The 20,453-nt window shown below is 39.4% G+C and overlaps 1 protein-coding gene across 10 annotated transcripts in view; it reads left to right on the top strand.

Annotated features, from left to right (window-relative positions):
- Positions 1-20,453, top strand: part of COL4A4 (collagen type IV alpha 4 chain) — a 122,166-nt gene that overhangs the window by 45,454 nt on the left and 56,259 nt on the right. For all 10 annotated transcript variants that reach the window (XM_047721164.1, XM_047721163.1, XM_047721166.1 and 7 more), the window contains 13 exons: positions 1,384-1,452; positions 3,469-3,504; positions 4,856-4,918; positions 5,257-5,292; positions 5,509-5,550; positions 10,581-10,661; positions 11,448-11,501; positions 11,772-11,831; positions 12,737-12,781; positions 13,125-13,178; positions 14,179-14,248; positions 14,806-14,910; positions 18,353-18,517. In XM_047721164.1, the coding sequence (XP_047577120.1) occupies positions 1,384-1,452; positions 3,469-3,504; positions 4,856-4,918; positions 5,257-5,292; positions 5,509-5,550; positions 10,581-10,661; positions 11,448-11,501; positions 11,772-11,831; positions 12,737-12,781; positions 13,125-13,178; positions 14,179-14,248; positions 14,806-14,910; positions 18,353-18,517 (880 nt within the window). The remainder of the gene's footprint in view (positions 1-1,383; positions 1,453-3,468; positions 3,505-4,855; positions 4,919-5,256; positions 5,293-5,508; positions 5,551-10,580; positions 10,662-11,447; positions 11,502-11,771; positions 11,832-12,736; positions 12,782-13,124; positions 13,179-14,178; positions 14,249-14,805; positions 14,911-18,352; positions 18,518-20,453) is intronic.

Raw genomic sequence — 20,453 nt, 5'->3', positions numbered from 1 at the left:
TAGCAGTGCAGTTACTCTGTTAATATAAGATGGTAATTGAAATTTGAACCATTTTGTGGAGGACTGGTGCTATTTAACTTAATTATGGAACTAAAATTCATGCATATTGGAACTGTGTGAAGCAAGGACGGCCTGTATAGGCACATCTGATTTCTCAAAGAAAACAGTTGCTGTAACTTACCATTAAAGCTCTAGGTATCTCCCATTGGAAGCACAGTCAGGACTTTTTCAGGAAGGATTTACTTTGAAATGTGCATGTCCTTCACGGGAGCTTGATACACAAAAATGGCAGAATTCTTATGTGGTAACCAAGTTATGTTAAGATATCCAGTAGGAAAACTTCAGGGAAAAAGAAAACATTGAGTTATTTCAATCACTTTAAAAAAATACTCTAGGGCACCTGGGTGGCTCAGTGGGTTAAAGCCTCTGCTTTCAGCTCTGGTCGTGATCCCAGAATCCTGGGATCGGGCCCCGCATTAGGCTCTCTGCTCAGCGGGGAGCCTGCTTTTACCTCTCTCTCTATCTGCCTGCCTCTCTGCCTACTTGTGATCTCTGTCAAATAAATAAATAAAATCTTTAAAAAAAAATACTCTAAGGAAGGTTGCAGCTACTTACAAAAACCTTCCAAAAAAGATATATATATATATATATATATATATATATATATATATATTTTTTTTTTAAGATTTTTATTTATTCATTTGACAGAGAGAGATCACAAGTAGACGGAGAGGAAGGCAGAGAGAGAGAGAGAGGGAAGCAGGCTTCTTGCTGAGCAGAGAGCCCGATGTGGGACTCGATCCCAGGACCCTGAGATCATGACCTGAGCCGAAGGCAGCGGCTTAACCCACTGAGCCACCCAGGCGCCCCAAAAGAGATATATTTTTAAAAGTTAATCTTACAAGGATACAGAGGCTCTATTTTGAACACAACAACTGAAATGAATAAAATCAATCTTTAAAAAATTATTTCTAGGGCATAAATTATTAACTGAGAATTGCAAAATTGTTTACTTACAAGAATAATACATGTGAATTATTTTGTTTGAGGGAAAATGCAATTTTCCTGCAGAATAATTAGTAAATGGCTATGTATATTATTATATAAAGTATTACCTATATACATATTTATAACATATATGTATAAGTATGTTAACAGATTTTTTGGAGATTCATTAATAGATCTTAACTGAATATTGAATAAATAAGTATGAGAACCTTAGGATGATAGCAATAATGAAGAAAATAAAGAAATCTCTAGTGAAACTAGAGTGAAACATGACTATAATGGTATTTTACTGAAGTAGTATTTCACACAAAAAAGAAAATCCTGAAATAGTAATATGCTTTTTTTCCCCCTCTTAAGTGAATATTTTATTTTCAGGGTCTTCCTGGGGAAAATGGAGAAAAAGGAAACTCAGTGTTCATTTTAGGTGCCATTAAAGGTATTCAGGTAAGGTTTATGATATGGTGAGTTGAAAAAAAATTATTTTTTCCTCTAGGTAAACCCATTCAGGAAACACTTGAACACACCTCTTTTGAAATGTCCTAGAGCACACTGTTTTTTATCATTACACTGACTCTCTGGATGGCACCATACTTCTTATGAGAAGGCACTTGGCTTTAATAGTGCTGGCTATAAATTCCGGTGTGTCCTAACTATTCTTGCAAAATGTGACAGATATATTTATTTCAGAGTTTCTCATTCTTAGTACTATTGGCATCTGGGACCAGATAATCATTTGTTCTGGGTGCTGACCTTGTGCATTGTAGGATGTTGAACAGTATCCCTGCCTTTACAACTAGATGCCAATAGCATCCCCCCACCTAAATAATATCTCTAGATTTTATAATGTGCCCTGGGAAGAAAAATCACCCTAGTTAAGAAGCACTGATTTATTTGTAGATAGAATGTTGTAATAATAATACTTGCCATCCAGAATGAGAGGAGTCACTACCACATTGAACTTGAAAATTATGGAAATCGTATAGCACTATCCTGGGTAAATTAAATGTTTTTGTGATTTTATATGCAATGATATACAAACATTCAGAAATAAACTCTTGAATGCCCACCTAATCTCTAATATGAGTACCATGAATAAGCAGAAGATCAGTAGCTGTAAATCGAGAGTAAAAATGTGGTACTTTTGCAAAACATGGTCATTTTTTTTAAGGAAGAATATTCTACAACAGATAAAACTTAAATTTCTTCTATTAGACCTTAAGATTCACCTGAGTGGTGATTCCTTTAGTGAGCTCACAGTATTAGTTCCTAGGCTCTGAGACTTTATAGGCTCATTAAATAGCAGGAACTATGCTTTTGTTTGTGGCTTGAAGGATATGTTAACGAACTTAGCATCAAAAGCAGGGTCATTCTAGGAACCAGTATGGTATATTGGAAGGAGTAAACTGACCCTTACCAACCACTTTGACTTTGAGCAATCCCCTCAACCTCTCTGAGCCTCATTTTCTTTATTTGTGAAGGAAAATGAAAATACTATCTACCCAGCCTTCCTCTCAGTGCTGATGATCCCTTGTAATAGTTTATATGGAAACATACTGTCAACTACAACCCACTGCATGATAAGGGTCATGATGAGTTTTTTAAATTTAAATTCAGTATAGTTAATAAAGTTATAGTTAATAAAGTATTTTATTAGTTTCAGGGGTAGAATTTCATGATTCATCATTTTCATATAACATCAGTGCTCATTACATCAAATGCCCTCCTTAATGCCCATCCCCCAATTATCCCTTCCCCCAACCCACCTCCCCGCCAGCAACCCTCAGTTTGTTCCCATAGTGTCTCTTATGCTTTGCCTCCCTCTTTGTTTTTATCTTGTTTTAGCTTTCTTTCCTTCCCGTATATTCATCTGTTTTGTTTCTTAAATTCCACATATGATGAAATCATATGGTATTTGTCTTTCTCTGACTGACTTATTTCACTTAGTATAATACCCTCTAGTTCCAAACACGTTGTTGCAAATGGCAAGATTTCATTCTTTTTGATGGCTGAGTAATAAAGAAAGGTTGATGTGATATATATACATATATACATACATATACATAAACATATATACATATTTATATCTCCTCTAGGGAGATAAAAAGCAGCAAAGTGTCTACTAGGCGAGACAAGTTCTGGCAATTAGACCAGAGACAGTTAAACTGTAATGGAATCGGACCCCTGGATTGAGAATTTAGATTGTAAATGGAAAGATGAAAAATCTCACCTTGATTCCATGGCATCATGACTTGAGCAACCTTTGGTTTCAGCTGGATTCTGGGGTGAAGGATGGACCCAGAAAGTCTTCTCCACAGAACCCTCCACAGTGTCAAGACCAAACACTCAAACAGCCTGTATGGATGGTCCTAATAATTCCTGTGTAAAGTCCTCCCTTTACAACATGTGTGTTTTAGGGAAGTGGTGTTGCTCGTCTAAAGCAATGCATCATTCCTATTGCAGGGCGACAGAGGGGACCCAGGACCTCCTGGCTTGCCGGTAAGTCTCCTGAGCAGGCCCTGGGCTTCTCTTTGCTCCCTGACCAGCCTGTGGTCCACACCATTTGTATCCTGGCAGGACCGGCTGCATCATTTGCAGAGCGTACCCAGTGCAAAATCAAAGTATAGATCTCAAACTCAAAAATTATGAAGAATTTCAAGGCGGTGCCAATAGAGACCAAATCACCAGTGTTACCACACAGGCCCCAGGCCCATGGAACTAACTGTCCTGGAGTCCCAGCAGGCTTCTGCTGACCTTCCTTTTCTGTCTTTTAATGATCATTTGGCATTACTCGGGGACATACGGGTCCCTTAATATTTGGGAAGATAAGTCTCCCTCGAGTCTACCTAAATAATACATGTCAAGTGGAAATGATTTTGCTCTATACCATTCTGCCTGCTGGATCAGTAATGGTGTGTTACATTTAATTTTTCTACGTCATCTTTATCTTCCTGAAATTTGTAATTCCATGATTATATTAGTGTTTGCAATTAATCAATCAGTGTTCACAAGATTAAAATTGAAAGCAGTTTTGCCTCCAGATTGATTAACCTATAATTTTGCTTGGTATTCTGCTGTAGAAAGGATTACTCTCCCACATTACTTTCCTCACTACCCCCAAAGCTCAGTTCAGTGTCATCAATGAGATAACTTTCACGTCGCTGTTAAAATAAAGACCAATTCATCCTCCTGGAGAGAGTAATATCTGCACACTTGCAAGTCATTTGATGTGGGCAAGGTTGGTGAGAGAACAGAGAGGCTCTTCCCACACTTCTAGGAACGCACACCTAGAACCCCTCCTTGTGAATTTGTGTGGAATTATGCTATAGCCTACGTGTTACAGAAAGTTGTGCCTGAGTCTCCTTCATCTTGAATTGGTGCCATTTCTATTCATATTAATCCGAGAGGGCATGTTTTTAAAAATATAATGAATAGTATAAATACATTCATATTTTAATATAAATTATTATTAAGTAATATCAATAATTTTAAAAGCATCCCGATATATGGCAAAGTTATAACATTTATGCAATTTAGGAATAGCTGGTAACAAGTTTTCTTTGTGCTCTATATTCGCTATTACAAGATTCATGTGCAAACAAGTAGATTGATTTTTCAGTCTTAATTCAATCCTGAACATAGGAGTTGGTCACACCTTCCAGAGTGCAGCTGTCATGGACCTTTTAGTGGCTGTGTCGGCTGCAGTGAAGGTCCTACTGCCACAGGGCAGGTGTGTCTGTCACCATGATTTCTTTGGAGGTTTTTATCTACTTAGAATTACATGGAGGTTTTGCTGTGAATGATGATTTTGAGTTCTGGTAACCAATGCATGGATTGTTCTCATGTTTAGGGATTGAGGGGGGCAAGAGGACCAGCGGGCCCAATGGGACATCCAGGAGAGCCCGGGTTAGCTGTAAGTAGAGCACTGCTCATTCTATCCCTCTAAAAACCTGGCCTGATGTTTAAATTAAGCAAAAAAAAAAAAAAAAAAATTTGCTGCCTTGGGTGGTACACACAGTTGGGGTGTTTGAGAGGTTATCACTGATGAATCCGTGTAACCCCCATCACCAGGGTAGGTTTATCGTGAGATGTAGGTCCCCAGGGCAACAAGGGGTCCAGCCATGAGAGGAAGTCCAGCAGGCACGTCTTAAAACTCGGGGTTTCCTAAAGAGGAACATGGGAGAACCCACGCAGACACATTGTGATTCTTGTGACTGTGACTTGATATGTGTGTTTTTGCTCTTGATTTAGGGTGCTCCAGGCCATCCTGGGAGACCGGGCTTGAAGGTGGGTGGTCATGAGTAACATACAACAAACAGAGACTATCCGTGTCCAATGAGCCAAGTGACCGCTGAGCTCGGTCTGAATTATGTCTTTCCCTCAGTAGACTTCCCCAAATAGTTAATAAACTTCAATTAATTGCTTAACCAGAAGTCTTACTTGCTTGTAATTACCTTTTTAATATTCAAAAGCAATTATATTTTTTCCCCTTTTCTTTCCCAGGGTAATCCTGGCGTGGGAGTCAAGGGGCAAGTGGGAGACCCGGTAAGATTCCCCTTTCGCCCAGAGGAGTAGGTGTTAAAACGTATGTGCTGGCCAGGCGGCAGAGGCTATTCTATTTATAACTTAAATTGTGTTCATTATCCAGTCCCTGCTCAATTTTATGGCTGAGAATTTTTTTGCCGTATTATTATGGTGCCAATACCCTTAACTGTAAAGTGACAGTTCTGACAAAATTTAACACTAAACTCAAGTTAATATATATGACGCATTTTACCCTAACCAAAAGAGATTGAACATTTCTGATAATTTAGTATATCCAGAGAGACAGTTTAATTACTGATGTTCATGGCTTAATTTCACAAATTTTCTCAGAATCCTAAACTCCACCCATAAATAAAAGTATATACCTGGAACCAAAACCATTTAGCAGCAGTCTCCCAGTCCCTCCCACCTCTCGCCTGTCCCCACTGCCCCCTCCCTCCCTCCCTCACACCATTGATCCTTTCAGCTGAGGCAGGAAACTTAGCAAAGGAAAGCTTTAGATCAAAAGCTTCTGTACAACAAAGGAAACAGTTAACAAAACAAAAAGGCAACCCATGGAATGGGAGAAGATATTTGCAAATGACAATACAAAGGGCTGATATCCAGAACTCCTCAAACTCAACACACATGAAACAGATGATCATGTCAAAAAATGGGCAGAAGGCATAAACCGACACTTCTCCAATGAAGACATACAAGTGGCTATCAGACACATGAAGAAATGTTCATCATCACTAGCCATCAGGGAGATTCGAATCAAAACCACATTAAGATACCACCTTAGAGGGGCGCCTGCGTGGCTCAGTGGGTTAAAACCTCTGCCTTCAGCTCAGGTCATGATCCCAGGGTCCTGGTGATCGAGCCCCGCATCGGGCTCTCTGGGCAGCGGGGAGCCTGCTTCCCCTTCTCTCTCTCTCTGCCTGCCTCTCTGCCTACTTGTGATCTCTGTCTGAAAAAAAAAAAAAAAAAAAAAAAAGATACCACCTTACACCAGTTGGAATGGCCAAAATTAACAACAACAAAATTAACAATTTTGTTAACAAAATTAACAATTTACAACAGTAAACAACAAGTGTTGGAGAGGATGTGGAGAAAGGGGAACTCTTACACTGTTGGTAGGAATGCAAGTTGGTGCAGCCACTTTGGAGAACAGTGTGCAGATTCCTCAAGAAATTAAAAATAGAGCTTCCCTATGACCCCGCAATTGCACTACTGGGTATTTACCCCAAAGAGACAGATGTAGTGAAAAGAAGGGCCATCTGTACCCCAATGTTCATAGCAGCAATGGCCACGGTCACCAAACTGTGGAAGGAACCAAGATGCCCTTCAGCGGACGAATGGATAAGGAAGATGTGGTCCATATACACTATGGAGTATTATGCCTCCATCAGAAAGGATGAATACCCAACTTTTGTAGCAACATGGACGGGACTGGAAGAGATTATGCTGAGTGAAATAAGTCAAGCAGAGAGAATCAATTATCATATGGTTTCACTTATTTGTGGAGCATAAGAAATAACACAGAGGACATGGGGAGATGGAGAGGAGAAGGGAGTTGGGGGAAACTGGAGGGGGAGACAAACCATGCGAGACTGTAGACTCTGAAACACAATCTGAGGGTTTTGGAGGGGCGGGGGGTGGGAGGTTGGGTGAGCCTGGTGGTGGATATTATGGAGGGCATGTATTGCATGGAGCACTGGGTGTGGTGCATAAACAATGAATTCTGGAACACTGAAAAGAAAATTTAAAAATAAATAAATTTTTTAGATAAATTAATTTAAAAAAAAAAGAAAAAAGAAAAGCTTTAGAAAGGTATTTCAAGAGGGCATCTCATCTGCAAACAATCTAAATGGCTCCTGTTGGTAAGCGGCTCGTGCCACAACTGTGGGCAAGTAGATATTGAGCATCTACTCTGTGCCAGGCCAGGACTGGTGCTGGATGTGGGGAGTTAGTAAGACTGACCCGATCCCCACTCACATGGAGTCCCAGTGTGGTTGAATAAGTTATGGTACAGCCGTTGAACAAAATGGCTTGATTGCCTGAGATATATTGCAAGACTTCACAATGTGCAGGCGTGCTTATGCTATAGTGTTGATCAGAAAACACAGGTTACAAAAGTATAAGCTCAATTATGTCAGTACAACACAAGACATTAAAATAGACACTTAGACAGGAATTTGCAACCTCAACACTGCTCTTTCCTTGCTGTGGGGGCTGTCCTGTGCATTGTGGGGTAGGATGGTTGGTGGCATCCCTGGCTTCCACCCATTAGATGCTAGGAACAGCCCTTCCTCCCCAGTGGTGACAACCTAAAATGTGTCATGGCCTTGCCAGTTATCCCTGGGGGGGAGTAGTGTGTCCACTTGCTTACCCCCCTCTCCTTAAAAACCACTAATTTAGAGAAATGATTGGAAGGAAATACACTAAGACAAGGTTTTTCCAACTTGGGAAGTCATAGAGCCCTAAGAATGTGCTTGTCAGAGCCCCAGAAGCTCATGCCCCCTGGCTTGAGAAACTCTGCCCTGTAGAGTAAGGCAGGCACCATGGGCTTCCAGACCTCAGCCCCAGTGCAATCAGATACACTTGCAAACTCAGGTCATAGAATCAGGTGGAAATGTCAAGCTACAAGGTGGCCGTTCAGATGATCCAAAATAGGCTTATTTTAATTCTTTTGGATTGTCTGCTAAAGGAAAACATCATTGTGGAATTTTCATGCAGAACTCTCAGATGGAACATGTTTGTTCATGAAACGCTACCCCAAGTAGTAGGTGATGCGATTATGGGTGGTCTACATTTTGTTCTTCATGATTGATGTTCCTTGTACTTTTTCAATGTGAAAAAAATAGTGGCATGATCCACATTTTGAAGAGGCTCCCTTGCTTGCCAGCCTTCATCGGTTTTGCTCAGGCTGATTATAGCAAGACTAAGAATGGTCGTTTTTACCAGTGCGTGTTACTCACTCACCTATGTGCTGTTTATGCATTTGTTCAGTCATTCGTTTGCTAATAGACATCTTCAGAGCAGCCGCTACCATAACGTGGTGTTAGGTCCAGGGCTACACTGAGAAAAGGGAGCCCAGGTCCCTACCTGCTTGTTCTGTAGTTTCCAGGTATTATAGGTAGGCATTGAAGTGCTGGCTGTATTCACGTACACTGGAAATAATCTTCTTCTTCCCCAAAGCCCACTTAACCCAAAACACTGACGACTAAATAGTCATATATTTGAGAATCTTCTTTGTTTCACTCAGTGCAGTAAGTACTAAGCATTTTATGTGTGTTATCTATTTAACAAAGTAATACTTTACAAAGTGATACTTTGAAGTAGGTAGCATTATAACCCTTATTTCACAAAGAAGGAAAGTGAAATTCAGAAGAATCAAGGAAACAAAGGCTAGGAGAGATTTTTAAGGAACTTGTCCAAAATAGCAGTCAGTCTGAACCCGGTTTGCAACCACCTGTGACCCGCTCTGTCACCTGCTTTGAACTATGTCTAAGGCAGAATAGTAGAAATAGAAAAGTGAAAAGGTGTTATCTGTTAGTTAAGGATGAGAGGTAATGCTTATATTATACCAAACCCAATTCAAGGGACATTTTATTCCCAAGAGAATAACATTTCTAATGACATAAATGACAACTTTGGGCTAATTATTTTATACAGAGAGTTTAAACATATTATTGAAAACGAACTAGAAATAACTTAAATCTCTTCCTTAAGTATCAGACTCTTGATTTTGCTCAAGTCATGATCTCAGAGTGGTGAGATCAAGACCCCATGCTGGGCTCTACGCTCAGCAGGAAGTCTTCTGGAGTTTCTCTCTCTCTCTCCCTCTGCTCCTCCCCCTCCCCCTCACTTGTGGGAGCACCTGAGCGCTCTTTCTCTCTCTCAAATAAATAAATAAATAAATAAGGCCTAAAAAAATAACCTAAATCTAACCAGAGTGGAATGGCTTAATAAATGACAGCATATTCTTATGATAGGTTATTGTATAGGCACTAAAAATCAGGTTTTTGAAAAATTTCTAGTAAAATTGGAAAATATGCAAAAAATGGCATTGTAAAAAACAAACATAAAATTATTTTAAAATTTAAAACTTTAGCAAAACATAAAAATATAAACCATACTGTGTATTTTATGTTTATGCATTTTATATAGTATCCTAATTATATCTTAAATTATATTTAACACTTCATTTGGTCACATCTACATTTATGTACTTATTACATTATTCACATATGTGTGTGTGTGTATGGATACATACACACAAGCACACACACCACAAAGAACTATACCAAAGTTTTATTTTTTATTTATTTTTATTTTATTTATTTATTTATTTTATTTTATTTTATTTTTTAAAGATTTTATTTATTTGACAGACAGAGATCACAAGTAGGCAGAGAGGCAAGCAGAGAGAGAGGAGGAAGCAGGTTCCCTGCTGAGCAGAGAGCCCAATGCGGGGCTCGATCCCAGGACACTGGGATCATGACCTGAGCCGAAGGCAGAGGCTTTAACCCACTGAGCCACCCAGGCGCCCCTATTTATTTTATTTTTATTTATTATTTGAGAGAGAGAAAGAGAGGGCACTCCAGAGAGAGAGAGAGAGCACAAACAGGAGGAGAGGCAGGTAGAGGGAGAAGCAGACTTCCTGCTGAGCAGGGATCCCGATGTGGGACTCGATTCCAGAATCCAAGGATCATGACCTGAGCCGAAGGCAGATGCCTTCTTAACCAACTTCTTAACCAACTGAGCCACCCAGGCACCCTATACCAAAGTTTTAATAGAGATTTCTGACCATAGGATTATGACTCACTTTTGGTTTTGAAATTTATTATTAATGATAAAATCATTACTTATGAAAAACAACAAATACTTTCAATTACCTGATGTGTTTGCCATGATTTACATTTTAGATCCATGACACACAGGATTATATGTGTTATACTACAATACATGGGTGAAAATCTTCATTTCAAATCTTATTTCAAAATAAAGTTAATATGAAATTGCTACTATCTTGATTTTTTTGAAAGGGTGAAGTTGGCCCGCAAGGTTCTCCTGGACCCACCTTATTGGTACAGCCACCTGATTCTTGTCTGTATAAAGGAGAAAAGGTAATTGCCAATCCATATGTGGCCTTGATAAAGTAGTAAGAGCCAGCATTTCCTGACCATGTCTCAGTGCCACCAAAGGGCCGGGCACCTGCAGGCGTCACTGCATTCACCCCAGAGCAGCCTCAGCAGATTGCTACTGCTACTAGCCCCATTGAACAGACCTGAAAGATGAGGCTTCAAAAGTTACCTGTGTTCTCAAGTTTATTCAGTTGCTGAGTCACAGACCTAGCGTGGGCTGCTACTTCGTGACATGTTCTCCAGCATATAGTGCCCCACAGACACTGTCTTTGTTATATGGGCTTAAAGGACCCCAGGAAGCCCAGTTGTCCTTTAAGTATTACAGATGGGCTTGAGGTTTTGATGATTGAAAAGGTGGCGGGGACATAGTAGTGGGCGCGTCCTCTGTCAGCCTGCAGTACGGATGTTACTCCTGTCGCGTGCAGATTCTCTTGTCAGTTTTCAGTTATTGGATTAAATTTCACTGATTTGCTAAAAAATGAGCCACGCCTCTCAAGGACTGCATTCCCAGCTTGGATCTGCTTCCCTGGTCTATGGTTGTGCCCTTTGTACCCCACCAAGGTACAGCTCTCACGCGGAGCTGGCCTGAACCATGTCAGGTTTATAAACACTCCTGGACCTTAGTTGCTAACTAGCAACAATTGAGGAGTAATCCTTTATTTTAAAATTTAGTAAAATGTTTGTTGAAAAAGATAATTTCTGAAAGACATGGCATTCAGTAGGTTAAATACTAAGAGGGAGTCTGATTATATTCATTGCGATTTTTAGGGCGTAAAAGGAATGCCTGGTATGACTGGACGTCCAGGACCACCAGGACCCAAGGTAGTTTATTGAAATACCTTTTTTCTTTTTATTTGTATAATACTATATCTTAATTAAAAATTTTTTGCATGGTCTTTATCATTGCTTTAATGTTGATGCATGTTATTAGAAGTTTTCACTATTTTATCGTAATTCTGTAGGGCATATCTTCAAAGGTAGTTCTTTTCTTTATGCTGCTGGCAATAATTTTTATGTCTCATTTTGCGTTTGCATTTCATATTGTGGAAATATTGTTGCTTGAATGCCTCTAAATGTTGTTATCTCTTTAAGGGAGAACCTGGAATTGGGGCAAAAGGAGAGAAGGGTATCCCTGGGTTCTCAGGACCTCGGGTAAGGATCATTCATTCCATTCATGCTGTCGCTCACATCAGTGATTTGGAGGCTGTCCTCTCTCACATTTTTACAAAACTAGATCCATACTGATAGCAATTCAAAAGTAAAGATTTTCTCAAATAGGAGCAATACATTTTGGACAAGAATTATGTCATAGCTAAATGCCCCAACAAGACATTCTTCCAGTGACATCATTTAGATAGAATGGACAAGCAGAAGATAGAATTAGTGGGAAGTAACAGGATTATGGCATTTCCTGCTACAACTGGGGCTCAGTGTCAGTGTGATAGCAGCTTGGAGTTGTTCATTTAAGCCTATCTGATAAAAAAGAGTACTGATCTTGGGGCAGTAGCTACCAAAAACTAAAGCATCAGGACTCAAACATCACCACACATGCCACTAATGGGGTCACCATTGATAGAGTCACTCTAGAGACCAGAGTCCTCATGGGTAAGGACACTCAGTTTATTTGGCTCCAGATTCAGCAGTTAATGGGATGACATTGGCTTCCATGGTAATTTTTTTTTTTTGCTGATAATGCACAGACTACCTGTTAAACTCTAGACAAATTATATTGCAATGATTCCAAAAATATTTAGCCCAGTTCCAGCATTAGGCTAAATAACTTAAAACATAAGAATAACAACAAAAAGAAATTATGTTCTTAATTTAAAACACTGGCAAGGATATTAATTTTTAAAGTAAAACTGAAGATCAGTTAAAATTGCAAATGTTATAAAGAAACAGACTCTATTTTATATGTACTTCCTTTTATTCGGCTACCTTTGTTGACGAGATGAAATATCCATAAAGCAGTTTTGTAAGTTGAAAAATAATGCATTGAGCTGATTTCAGGCACTTTGATTTGATTCTGCTTGTGTTGATTTTTGTGAATTTATTAGGGTGATCCTGGTTCCCACGGATCTCCAGGTTTTCCAGGATTAAAGGTAAATGTGCACAATTGTAGAGATGATAAGTACATTTATTCATATTCATAAATTCAATTCAGTGTTCAGAATTCAATTCTGAATGTTCAAATTCAATTCAGAATTCATAAATGCAATCCAGTGTATTCAAAAGTTGTACTAGGGCATGCAAGTATGCACACACTAATTGGAAAAAGAGACACATTTATTTTACAAATTGCAGGATCTAGCTCTAGATGCAAAAATTAATTCCCAAAGCTGTCTGAATCTCGGTGGGCATATGTCATTCAAATTAAACAAGAATGTGATAATTTGTCACCCACTCAGATTTTATTTTTAAAGGCGTGTTCGTGGTTATTTGTAGGGGGAACCAGGACTGTTTGGGGAGCCTGGATCATTTGGATTTCTTGGCCCAAAGGTAAAAAAAAGCAGGTGTATTTGAATACAGCCTGATCAAATTCTATATCCCTTATGTTAAATAATTTCTTTTATAAAAAAAAAATCATTGAAAGAATCATTCAAAAATGTAACTTTTGAAAGAGACAGAGTTAATTTTGTTTATATTGTTTCAATGCATGTTGTAATGATTATGTTTTCCCTTTGAGAAAGTGTTCAATCTTTTAAAGGTAAATAATAACAAATGTTTCAGAAATTCCATGGGGATCACCTGGTATCACAATTAAAATCAGAGGGAGGAGTGGAGAGCTCCTGGCTTTCACTAGTACATTTTTTTTTTTCCTTTGTACCTCTGTGACATCATATCCAGCATTTGCTTGGGACAAGCCATGGTGGCAGTAAGGGGAAACAATTGAGGGGAGTAAACATTTGCTGTTAAGATAGGATGTAGATTCAGATTGTAGGTGAATAGACTATTTGTCCTAGAGTGCCAAGTTCAACACTAATGCTCATAGGACATCTAAGAAACTTCATGGTTTCAGAGGTATCTAATTTATGGGCACGAAATCTTTTTTTTTTTTTAAGGTAATTTTTTTTTCTTTTGTGAGAGTTTTGCCAGTTGGTCATTTACTTCTGCGTGTAAGTGGGAGGTCAGATGCCTTAGTTATTCCCAGAACTCCATGAACCGTTCATTTTTCTGGTCAGCCTATAATCTTCATTTCTTACATGAATGCACTCTTGGTCCTTCTAATAGTTATGGGCAACATGAGAAAAATATTAGTGTTTTTTTTTTGAGATTTTATTTATTTATTTGACAGAGAGAGAGATCACAAGTAGGCAGAGAGGTAAGCAGAGAGAGAGGGGGAAGTAGGCTCCCCTCCTAGCAGAGAGCCTAATGTGGGGCTCGATCCCAGGACCCTGAGATCACGACCTGAGCCGAAGGCAGAGGTTTAACCCATTGAGTTACCCAGGTGCCCCAATATTAATATTTCTAAGAAAAGTGTATGAATGGTTGATTTCAGGGGGATCCTGGAGACCGCGGGTACCCAGGACCACCGGGGGTTTTGGTAACCCCACCTCTTCCACTCAAAGGTTTGTGTTCAGTTTGGTTCTTCTCTAAATTATTAGGAAATGGGATTTAGGTGGTCCTGACAGAAGAGTCTGGCTCAGTATTTCTGTAGTTTGCGTATTTGGTATGCTAAATATATTCATTTTAGCAAGAATATATAATTTACAGGTGCAGGTAGATATGTGCATCTGAATCATTTCTATGGGCATATGACTCCCAATGTTATTTTAGGGTGCAGGAATTTTTATTATCTCACCTTTCCAAAAGTAGGGTTTTTTTTTTTTTTAATGGCTAAATCATTTGGTTAAGACCTACTGAGATGCTGCTTCCAAGAAAAAAGTGACCCACATCAGCGAGCAAGACAGTGCTGTCTCCAGTTCGAGTGATTGCAAAGCAGGGGCAGTTGGAGAAGGGTTTCTAGTCTGAGATCCTGCATTATTGTTGTTGTTTAATGTCATAAGAAATCACAAGAACAGTGTCTTAGCTGCACTCAACCAAGCCTCACAAGAAGTAATTGTGTGTGAAATTTTAAATGTATGTATACAGTTATTACATTGACATGTGTTGTTGTTTTGGGCAGGCCCTCCTGGGGATCCGGGGCGCCCTGGCCGCTATGGAGAAATGGGGTCTGTTGGACCACCTGGTCCCCCCGGCCCCTCCGGTCCACCAGGGGAAGCCTATGCAGGTAGAACTCTACTGACTCTTCCACGCCAGGTTTCCCACATCCTTACCCTCAACTCTAGCTGATACTGAAATCAACTAGGAGCATTTCGGAAAAAAATGGATGGCTGTCCTGGACCCCCAGACCAAGCATGTTGGGCTCTCTGAGACCTGGACCTAGGTGTCTGCTATTACAAAAGATCGCCTTATCTCTAATGGACAGCTGGGCTTAAGAACCCCTGAACTCAAACCGATGAAAGGATTCCTTGGAAGAAAGTCGGACTCCTTGGCTGCAGCCCAGCAATATCAATCAGCATCTCGTGTTGGGGAAGGGGGTGTTGAGGAATCCCTGAAGATTGTCACAGGCAGATAAGATCTGGAAATGGGTGCCAGGGGTAGAGTATTTTTTCAGGTCATAAAACACTCCCGGAAGGCTCTCCTAGTCAATCTCTGTTTGTTAAAATTGAGTTCCTCTCCTATGCGAAAGGAGGAAATACAGATTGTGAATTTAAAAATGTTATTAATTAAAAAAAAATGTGATTCAGTTTTAGTTAAGAAACCAAAACCAAGACAACAGTCCTTATCTCTCCCCAAAATTTGCACCCCCTCCCAAAACAAACAAACCCAAAACACCTGGTAATAGTGAAGGAAGAACCTGGAAAAGAATCCTATTGATACAGGACTTTGAACTCCTTCAGGTGCTGTGCTGTTTAATAATCCCCCGTAAGATTAAGAATAGAAGTGTGGAGGATATTTGCATTCTGTAAACTCAGGAGAACTGATTTAACATGTGAGAAGAGAGTCTTGAATAGATGTAATTTTATCCAGTCTGTGTCTGGATTTATATTTACTGAGAAGGAGTAAGAAGTTCCTGAGATTCATCTGCTAACTACCAAGATCTTTAACCTTCCCAGACTCTAGCTTCCACTTTGCGGGATCAGATAACCCAATGCAAAGGGGGGCAAAGCTTTGTGTAGTTGATCTAGAGAGCACGCAGCTGGTCAGGAATCATTTGCGCCTGGCCTCAGTTGTCTCCTTTCAGACTTGTTCGTAATAAAACAGGGCTCCAGCAGATTGAAATCAAAACCCAGTGGGAGTAAACAACACATATCTCTAGCAGATTGAAAACCAAATATAACACAAAGACTCTTAATTCCACAAGATTTTTAAAAAGAACTAACCCAGTGGCTTTCAAATCTTGACTACAACCCATTATAAAAAATACATTTTATATTATATTGCATTTACATCACATTGCATATATATGTGTGTGTGTGTATATGTGTGTGTGTGTGTGTGTACATATTCTCATATACATATGATTGAAGCACAAATTTCAAAAGAAAAAAGAAACACAAATTCCACAAAATAATACTTTTTTGTTTATGGGGTACTTTATTTTCTGTGACTTTCTTCTTTAAAAAAAATTTTTTTAATGGTGGCCACAACTTCATTGATTTCGTGGGTAGTCAGGGCTGCTATATGCCAGACACTGTAACCCATTTTCCCTGTTGGAAGGTGGTTGAGGATTTTCCATGGCACCAGGACAAGATACCAGGTAGCATCCAGGTCCATCCAATGATTGTAGGGGTTTGGACACAAGTCTTAGGAATGACATGAAGACAAGATGGCAGCCAAGTCCACAGGAACACATCTCATTTAAGTCCACCTATATGTCTATAGCCTTTATCATACATATCTTGTTTTAGAATCATCTAAAGTATTTTTCATGAGATAAGCAAGGGTTTGGAGTTAGACACCTGTGATGAATTCCAGCCTTGCCACTTAATGTAGTATACTAAAATAGTTATACATTTACACTATGGACTGAAGACGTTCCAGGTTCTACTACATATAAGCTGTGTGACCTTAGGCATTTACTAAACCTCTCTGTGCCTCAGTCTTCTCATCTTCAGGGTGCAGTTCTCATTAGGGTTGAAAGAAGTAATATGTATACAGTTCTTGGAATACCATTAGCTGTGTTAGTTATTATCATTACTCCTGTTTAGCCCAAATGTTTGTGCCTTACCTATAAGGTATAAACATTGCAAGATTGAGGAGTAAGGATAATGTAATCCTTATATGTTATCCATAAATATCCTATATATGTAAATGTTATCCATATATATCCTATATACGTAAAGCCCTAGCACATATGCACCTAATGAATCTTATTAATTTAGGTAGTGTGCTACTTACTGATTACTGATAGGGTTTCAGTAGTCTATTGCTGAAAAACAAATTTCCCAAAACCTAGTGGCTTAAAACAATAATCAACATATCACCCCTCACTCTGTGGTTGAAGAGCTAAGCTGAGCAATTCTAGATAGGGATGTTCCTATGGTGGCAGCCACGTAATGGCTGGAACTGAAAAGTGGGGACTGGCTGGGCATCTCTGTCCTCTATCTTTCATGTAGTCTCATGGCCTCTCTGTCTGGCTCTGTACTTATTTGTGCTTCCTTATAGCATAGTGGCTTCAGAGCAGTGATATTGCTTCCATGGTGGCTCAGGACTCCACTCCCACACATTTCGGCTCAAGAGGCAGAAGCTGAATCATCTTTAATGACCTAGCCTTGATCTTATTTTATATATAGTGTCATATATATATAGTCACCTCTTGCTAGGAGAGTGTCAAGCTTCTACAACATTCTGAGGGAGAAGAGCTACCATTGTGGCCATCTTGGGAAACTATGGTCTTCCACTGAGAGATTCATGCTCAGAAAGAAGAAGAAAGCTGTGAGAAGTGGTCACTCTCATAGGAAGGCTTTCAGCTGTCATTAGCCAAGCCCCCAGCAAGCGGGTCAGATGTTGCAGGAAAGCAGGATTCATCTTTGACTCACTTTCGCCTCTGAACACACTGAACATCTCAGCATTCCTTGGGCATGTGTAATTACCAGCTATTACACTAAGTTCCTTATGTGAATTATTGTATTTAATCCTCATAACAAGGCTCTAAGGTAGATATAGATGATTAAAGACGTTCAGTAACTTACTTAAGTACCTGTGGCTGGAGAGAGAAAGTTTGGGTTCAAATCCAGAACCTCTATGCCTCCCTACCAACCTAGGTTGCTATGAAAGGTATGGTATTCCATGTCTCACGTACATGATATAGGAGTCCGTATTTTTACTCACTAAATGTGCTAATATATTCATTCAGATAATTTTTAACCAAATTATCTAAGTCACAAGATATAAAAATAGTATTTTTAATTAAATAATATGTCCTTTCCCCCAGTAACCCTAAATAATAGGGAAAAAGTAAGAAAATCTGATTTCACAAACCTGTTTCCATTTGTATGCTTTTTCAAAGAAGGTGAGGCTGGGATATTAAGTTCATTTTGAAGTACATTTTTTTTTTCTTTGAAAATACTTACAGCCTAAGAAAGAATGTATTGATTTTCATTTCTTCTAAACACAAGTGTACTCTGGGAGATGTATGTGGTTTTCATTCTCGACTTCTCCTGCAGGCATGATGGGACCCCCTGGGCCAAGAGGGTTTCCTGGTCATCCGGGATTTCCAGGGGCAGCTGGTACCCCTGGGATAGCTGATTTCAGTCCAGGAAAGCCAGGGAAGCCAGGACCACCAGGGTTGCCTGGAGCCCCAGGGCTGCAGGGCCCTCCGGGATCAGACGGTAAAGTGCTCCCCCTTGGCATACATTCGCATTTTTGTTGCATGTGATATTTGCAGCTTCATGCAGAAGATGTGACTTTCTAAATTTTTTCTAAATTTTTCTATTGTTTCATGAGTCAAGTTAGTATTATTATTAATAGTACAAAAAAAGTAGACTGATGTTGGATATCACATCAGCTACAGCATATGAAAATATTTTTTGAGAATTTAAGTCTGAATTATGGAATTATGTAAGTGAATACAGTTTTTTTATTTGTTAAGTGTAGTTTTAATTTGTATCAGAGTTACAGATGGACTTGGCTTGAGAGTCAAACAGGTCTATGAAGCCTGTTGTGAAGAACTGCCATCCCGGGCAACCCTTCTCCTATTCCTTCCTTCCCAGGGGGAATTCTTTTCATAGAAGTAGTGGGATTTTCTGTTATTTGCCTTTCTAGTGACCCTCAATGTACTGTATTGTTATTCCTTAATATTTTTTTAAAGAGAGAGAGATGTGAGTAGGCAGGGGCGGTAGGGGAGGAGGGTGGGTGCAGAAGTAGAGAGAGAATCCTAAGCAGCTCCCACAGCAGCATGGAGCCTGGTGTGGGGCTCAGTCTCATGACCCTGAGATCATGACCTGAGCCCAAATCAAGAGTCAGTCACTTAACTGACAGAGCCACCCCGATGCCCCACTATTTTTTCATTCATGAGTTTGAGCCTTATCTTTAGACTTCCCTCCATAGAAGATGAAATTAGCTCTTTTTCAGTCTCTCCCCACTGCACACATGAACATTTTCACTCCTAAAACCCATTCAATTTAGTTATTATCTTAATTTTGTTTAAATATTCATTACTTACACTGAGTGGCTACATAAAATCTATTCACCAGTTCAGCCATATAAAAATACACATTATTACTTTTTGCAAAACATTTTGCTAATGTCTTGTTTTGTGTGTTTGCTTGGTTTTCAATATAACTTACTGCTAATTCAACCTCAAACCGTCTAGAATTGTATAAATTGTATAACTCTCCATTCTAACTCATTAAATATTTTATCAGTATTATCTCTTTGAATAAATCTCTCCTGGAGCTTTTTCAGATTAGGTCAGGTTGCAGGTTTTTTTTAAAGATTGACTTATTTATTTGAGAGAGAGTGCAACTGAGCTGGGGCCGAGGGAGAGGGAGACGCACAGACCACCTGCTGAGGATGGACCCTCCCCCCCACCACCGCAATTCTTAAAAGCTCTGAAGCTCTGCTCTAAAAGCTTATAGAAATTTTTCTTTCTTCTTTTTTTCTTAATGACCTTACATTTCACAATGACTTGCCTCTGTGTGGGCACATTTGCATTCATTGGTAGGCGCTCAGTGGGCAGGTTCAAGCCAACACAAATCCTCCATTTTTAGGTAAATTTCTTGAAGTGTTTCTCTGAGGATACTGTCTCCCTACCAAACACCCTCTGCCATTTTCTCCTTCTTGACTCTATATATTTGCCTGTTAGAGAATCTACCCTACAGGACTCTTTCCTCTCATCTTTATTCTTCTTCACCTTTGTATTTTTCTGTCGCAGTTTCTGGTAGACTTCCCCAACTCCATCTTACAACTCTGCTCCAGGATTTTTTGATTTCTGCTTTCATAGTAATTTTTTTTTTAACTTCTAAGCGTTTTATTGTTGCTTTTGTTTTAATGTTTTCTCTTGTAGTTGTCTGTTCATGTTCTCGGGATGAAATGCTTTCTTTCATCTACTTTTTAAATTATCTAGTTTATTTGAAAGCTTCCTTCTTGCTACATTGTCTGTTACCTCCAGTTCTGAAGGGTCATAGTTGCTGCTGTAATTGTTGGGAAGGAGATCTTAGGATTGAACTGTTTCTTTAACCAGTCGTTCTGATCGAGGCATCACTGTTATTCCATTTCAAGGTACTGATTTGTGGGGCACCTGGGTGGTTCATTCAGTTAAACATC

The sequence above is a fragment of the Lutra lutra genome, chromosome 3 (genome assembly GCF_902655055.1).
Source record: "Lutra lutra chromosome 3, mLutLut1.2, whole genome shotgun sequence".
NCBI classification, from domain to species: Eukaryota; Metazoa; Chordata; class Mammalia; order Carnivora; family Mustelidae; genus Lutra; species Lutra lutra.
The sequence above is the reverse complement of the archived record's forward strand: the minus strand, read 5'-3'. Positions and strand labels throughout refer to the sequence as shown.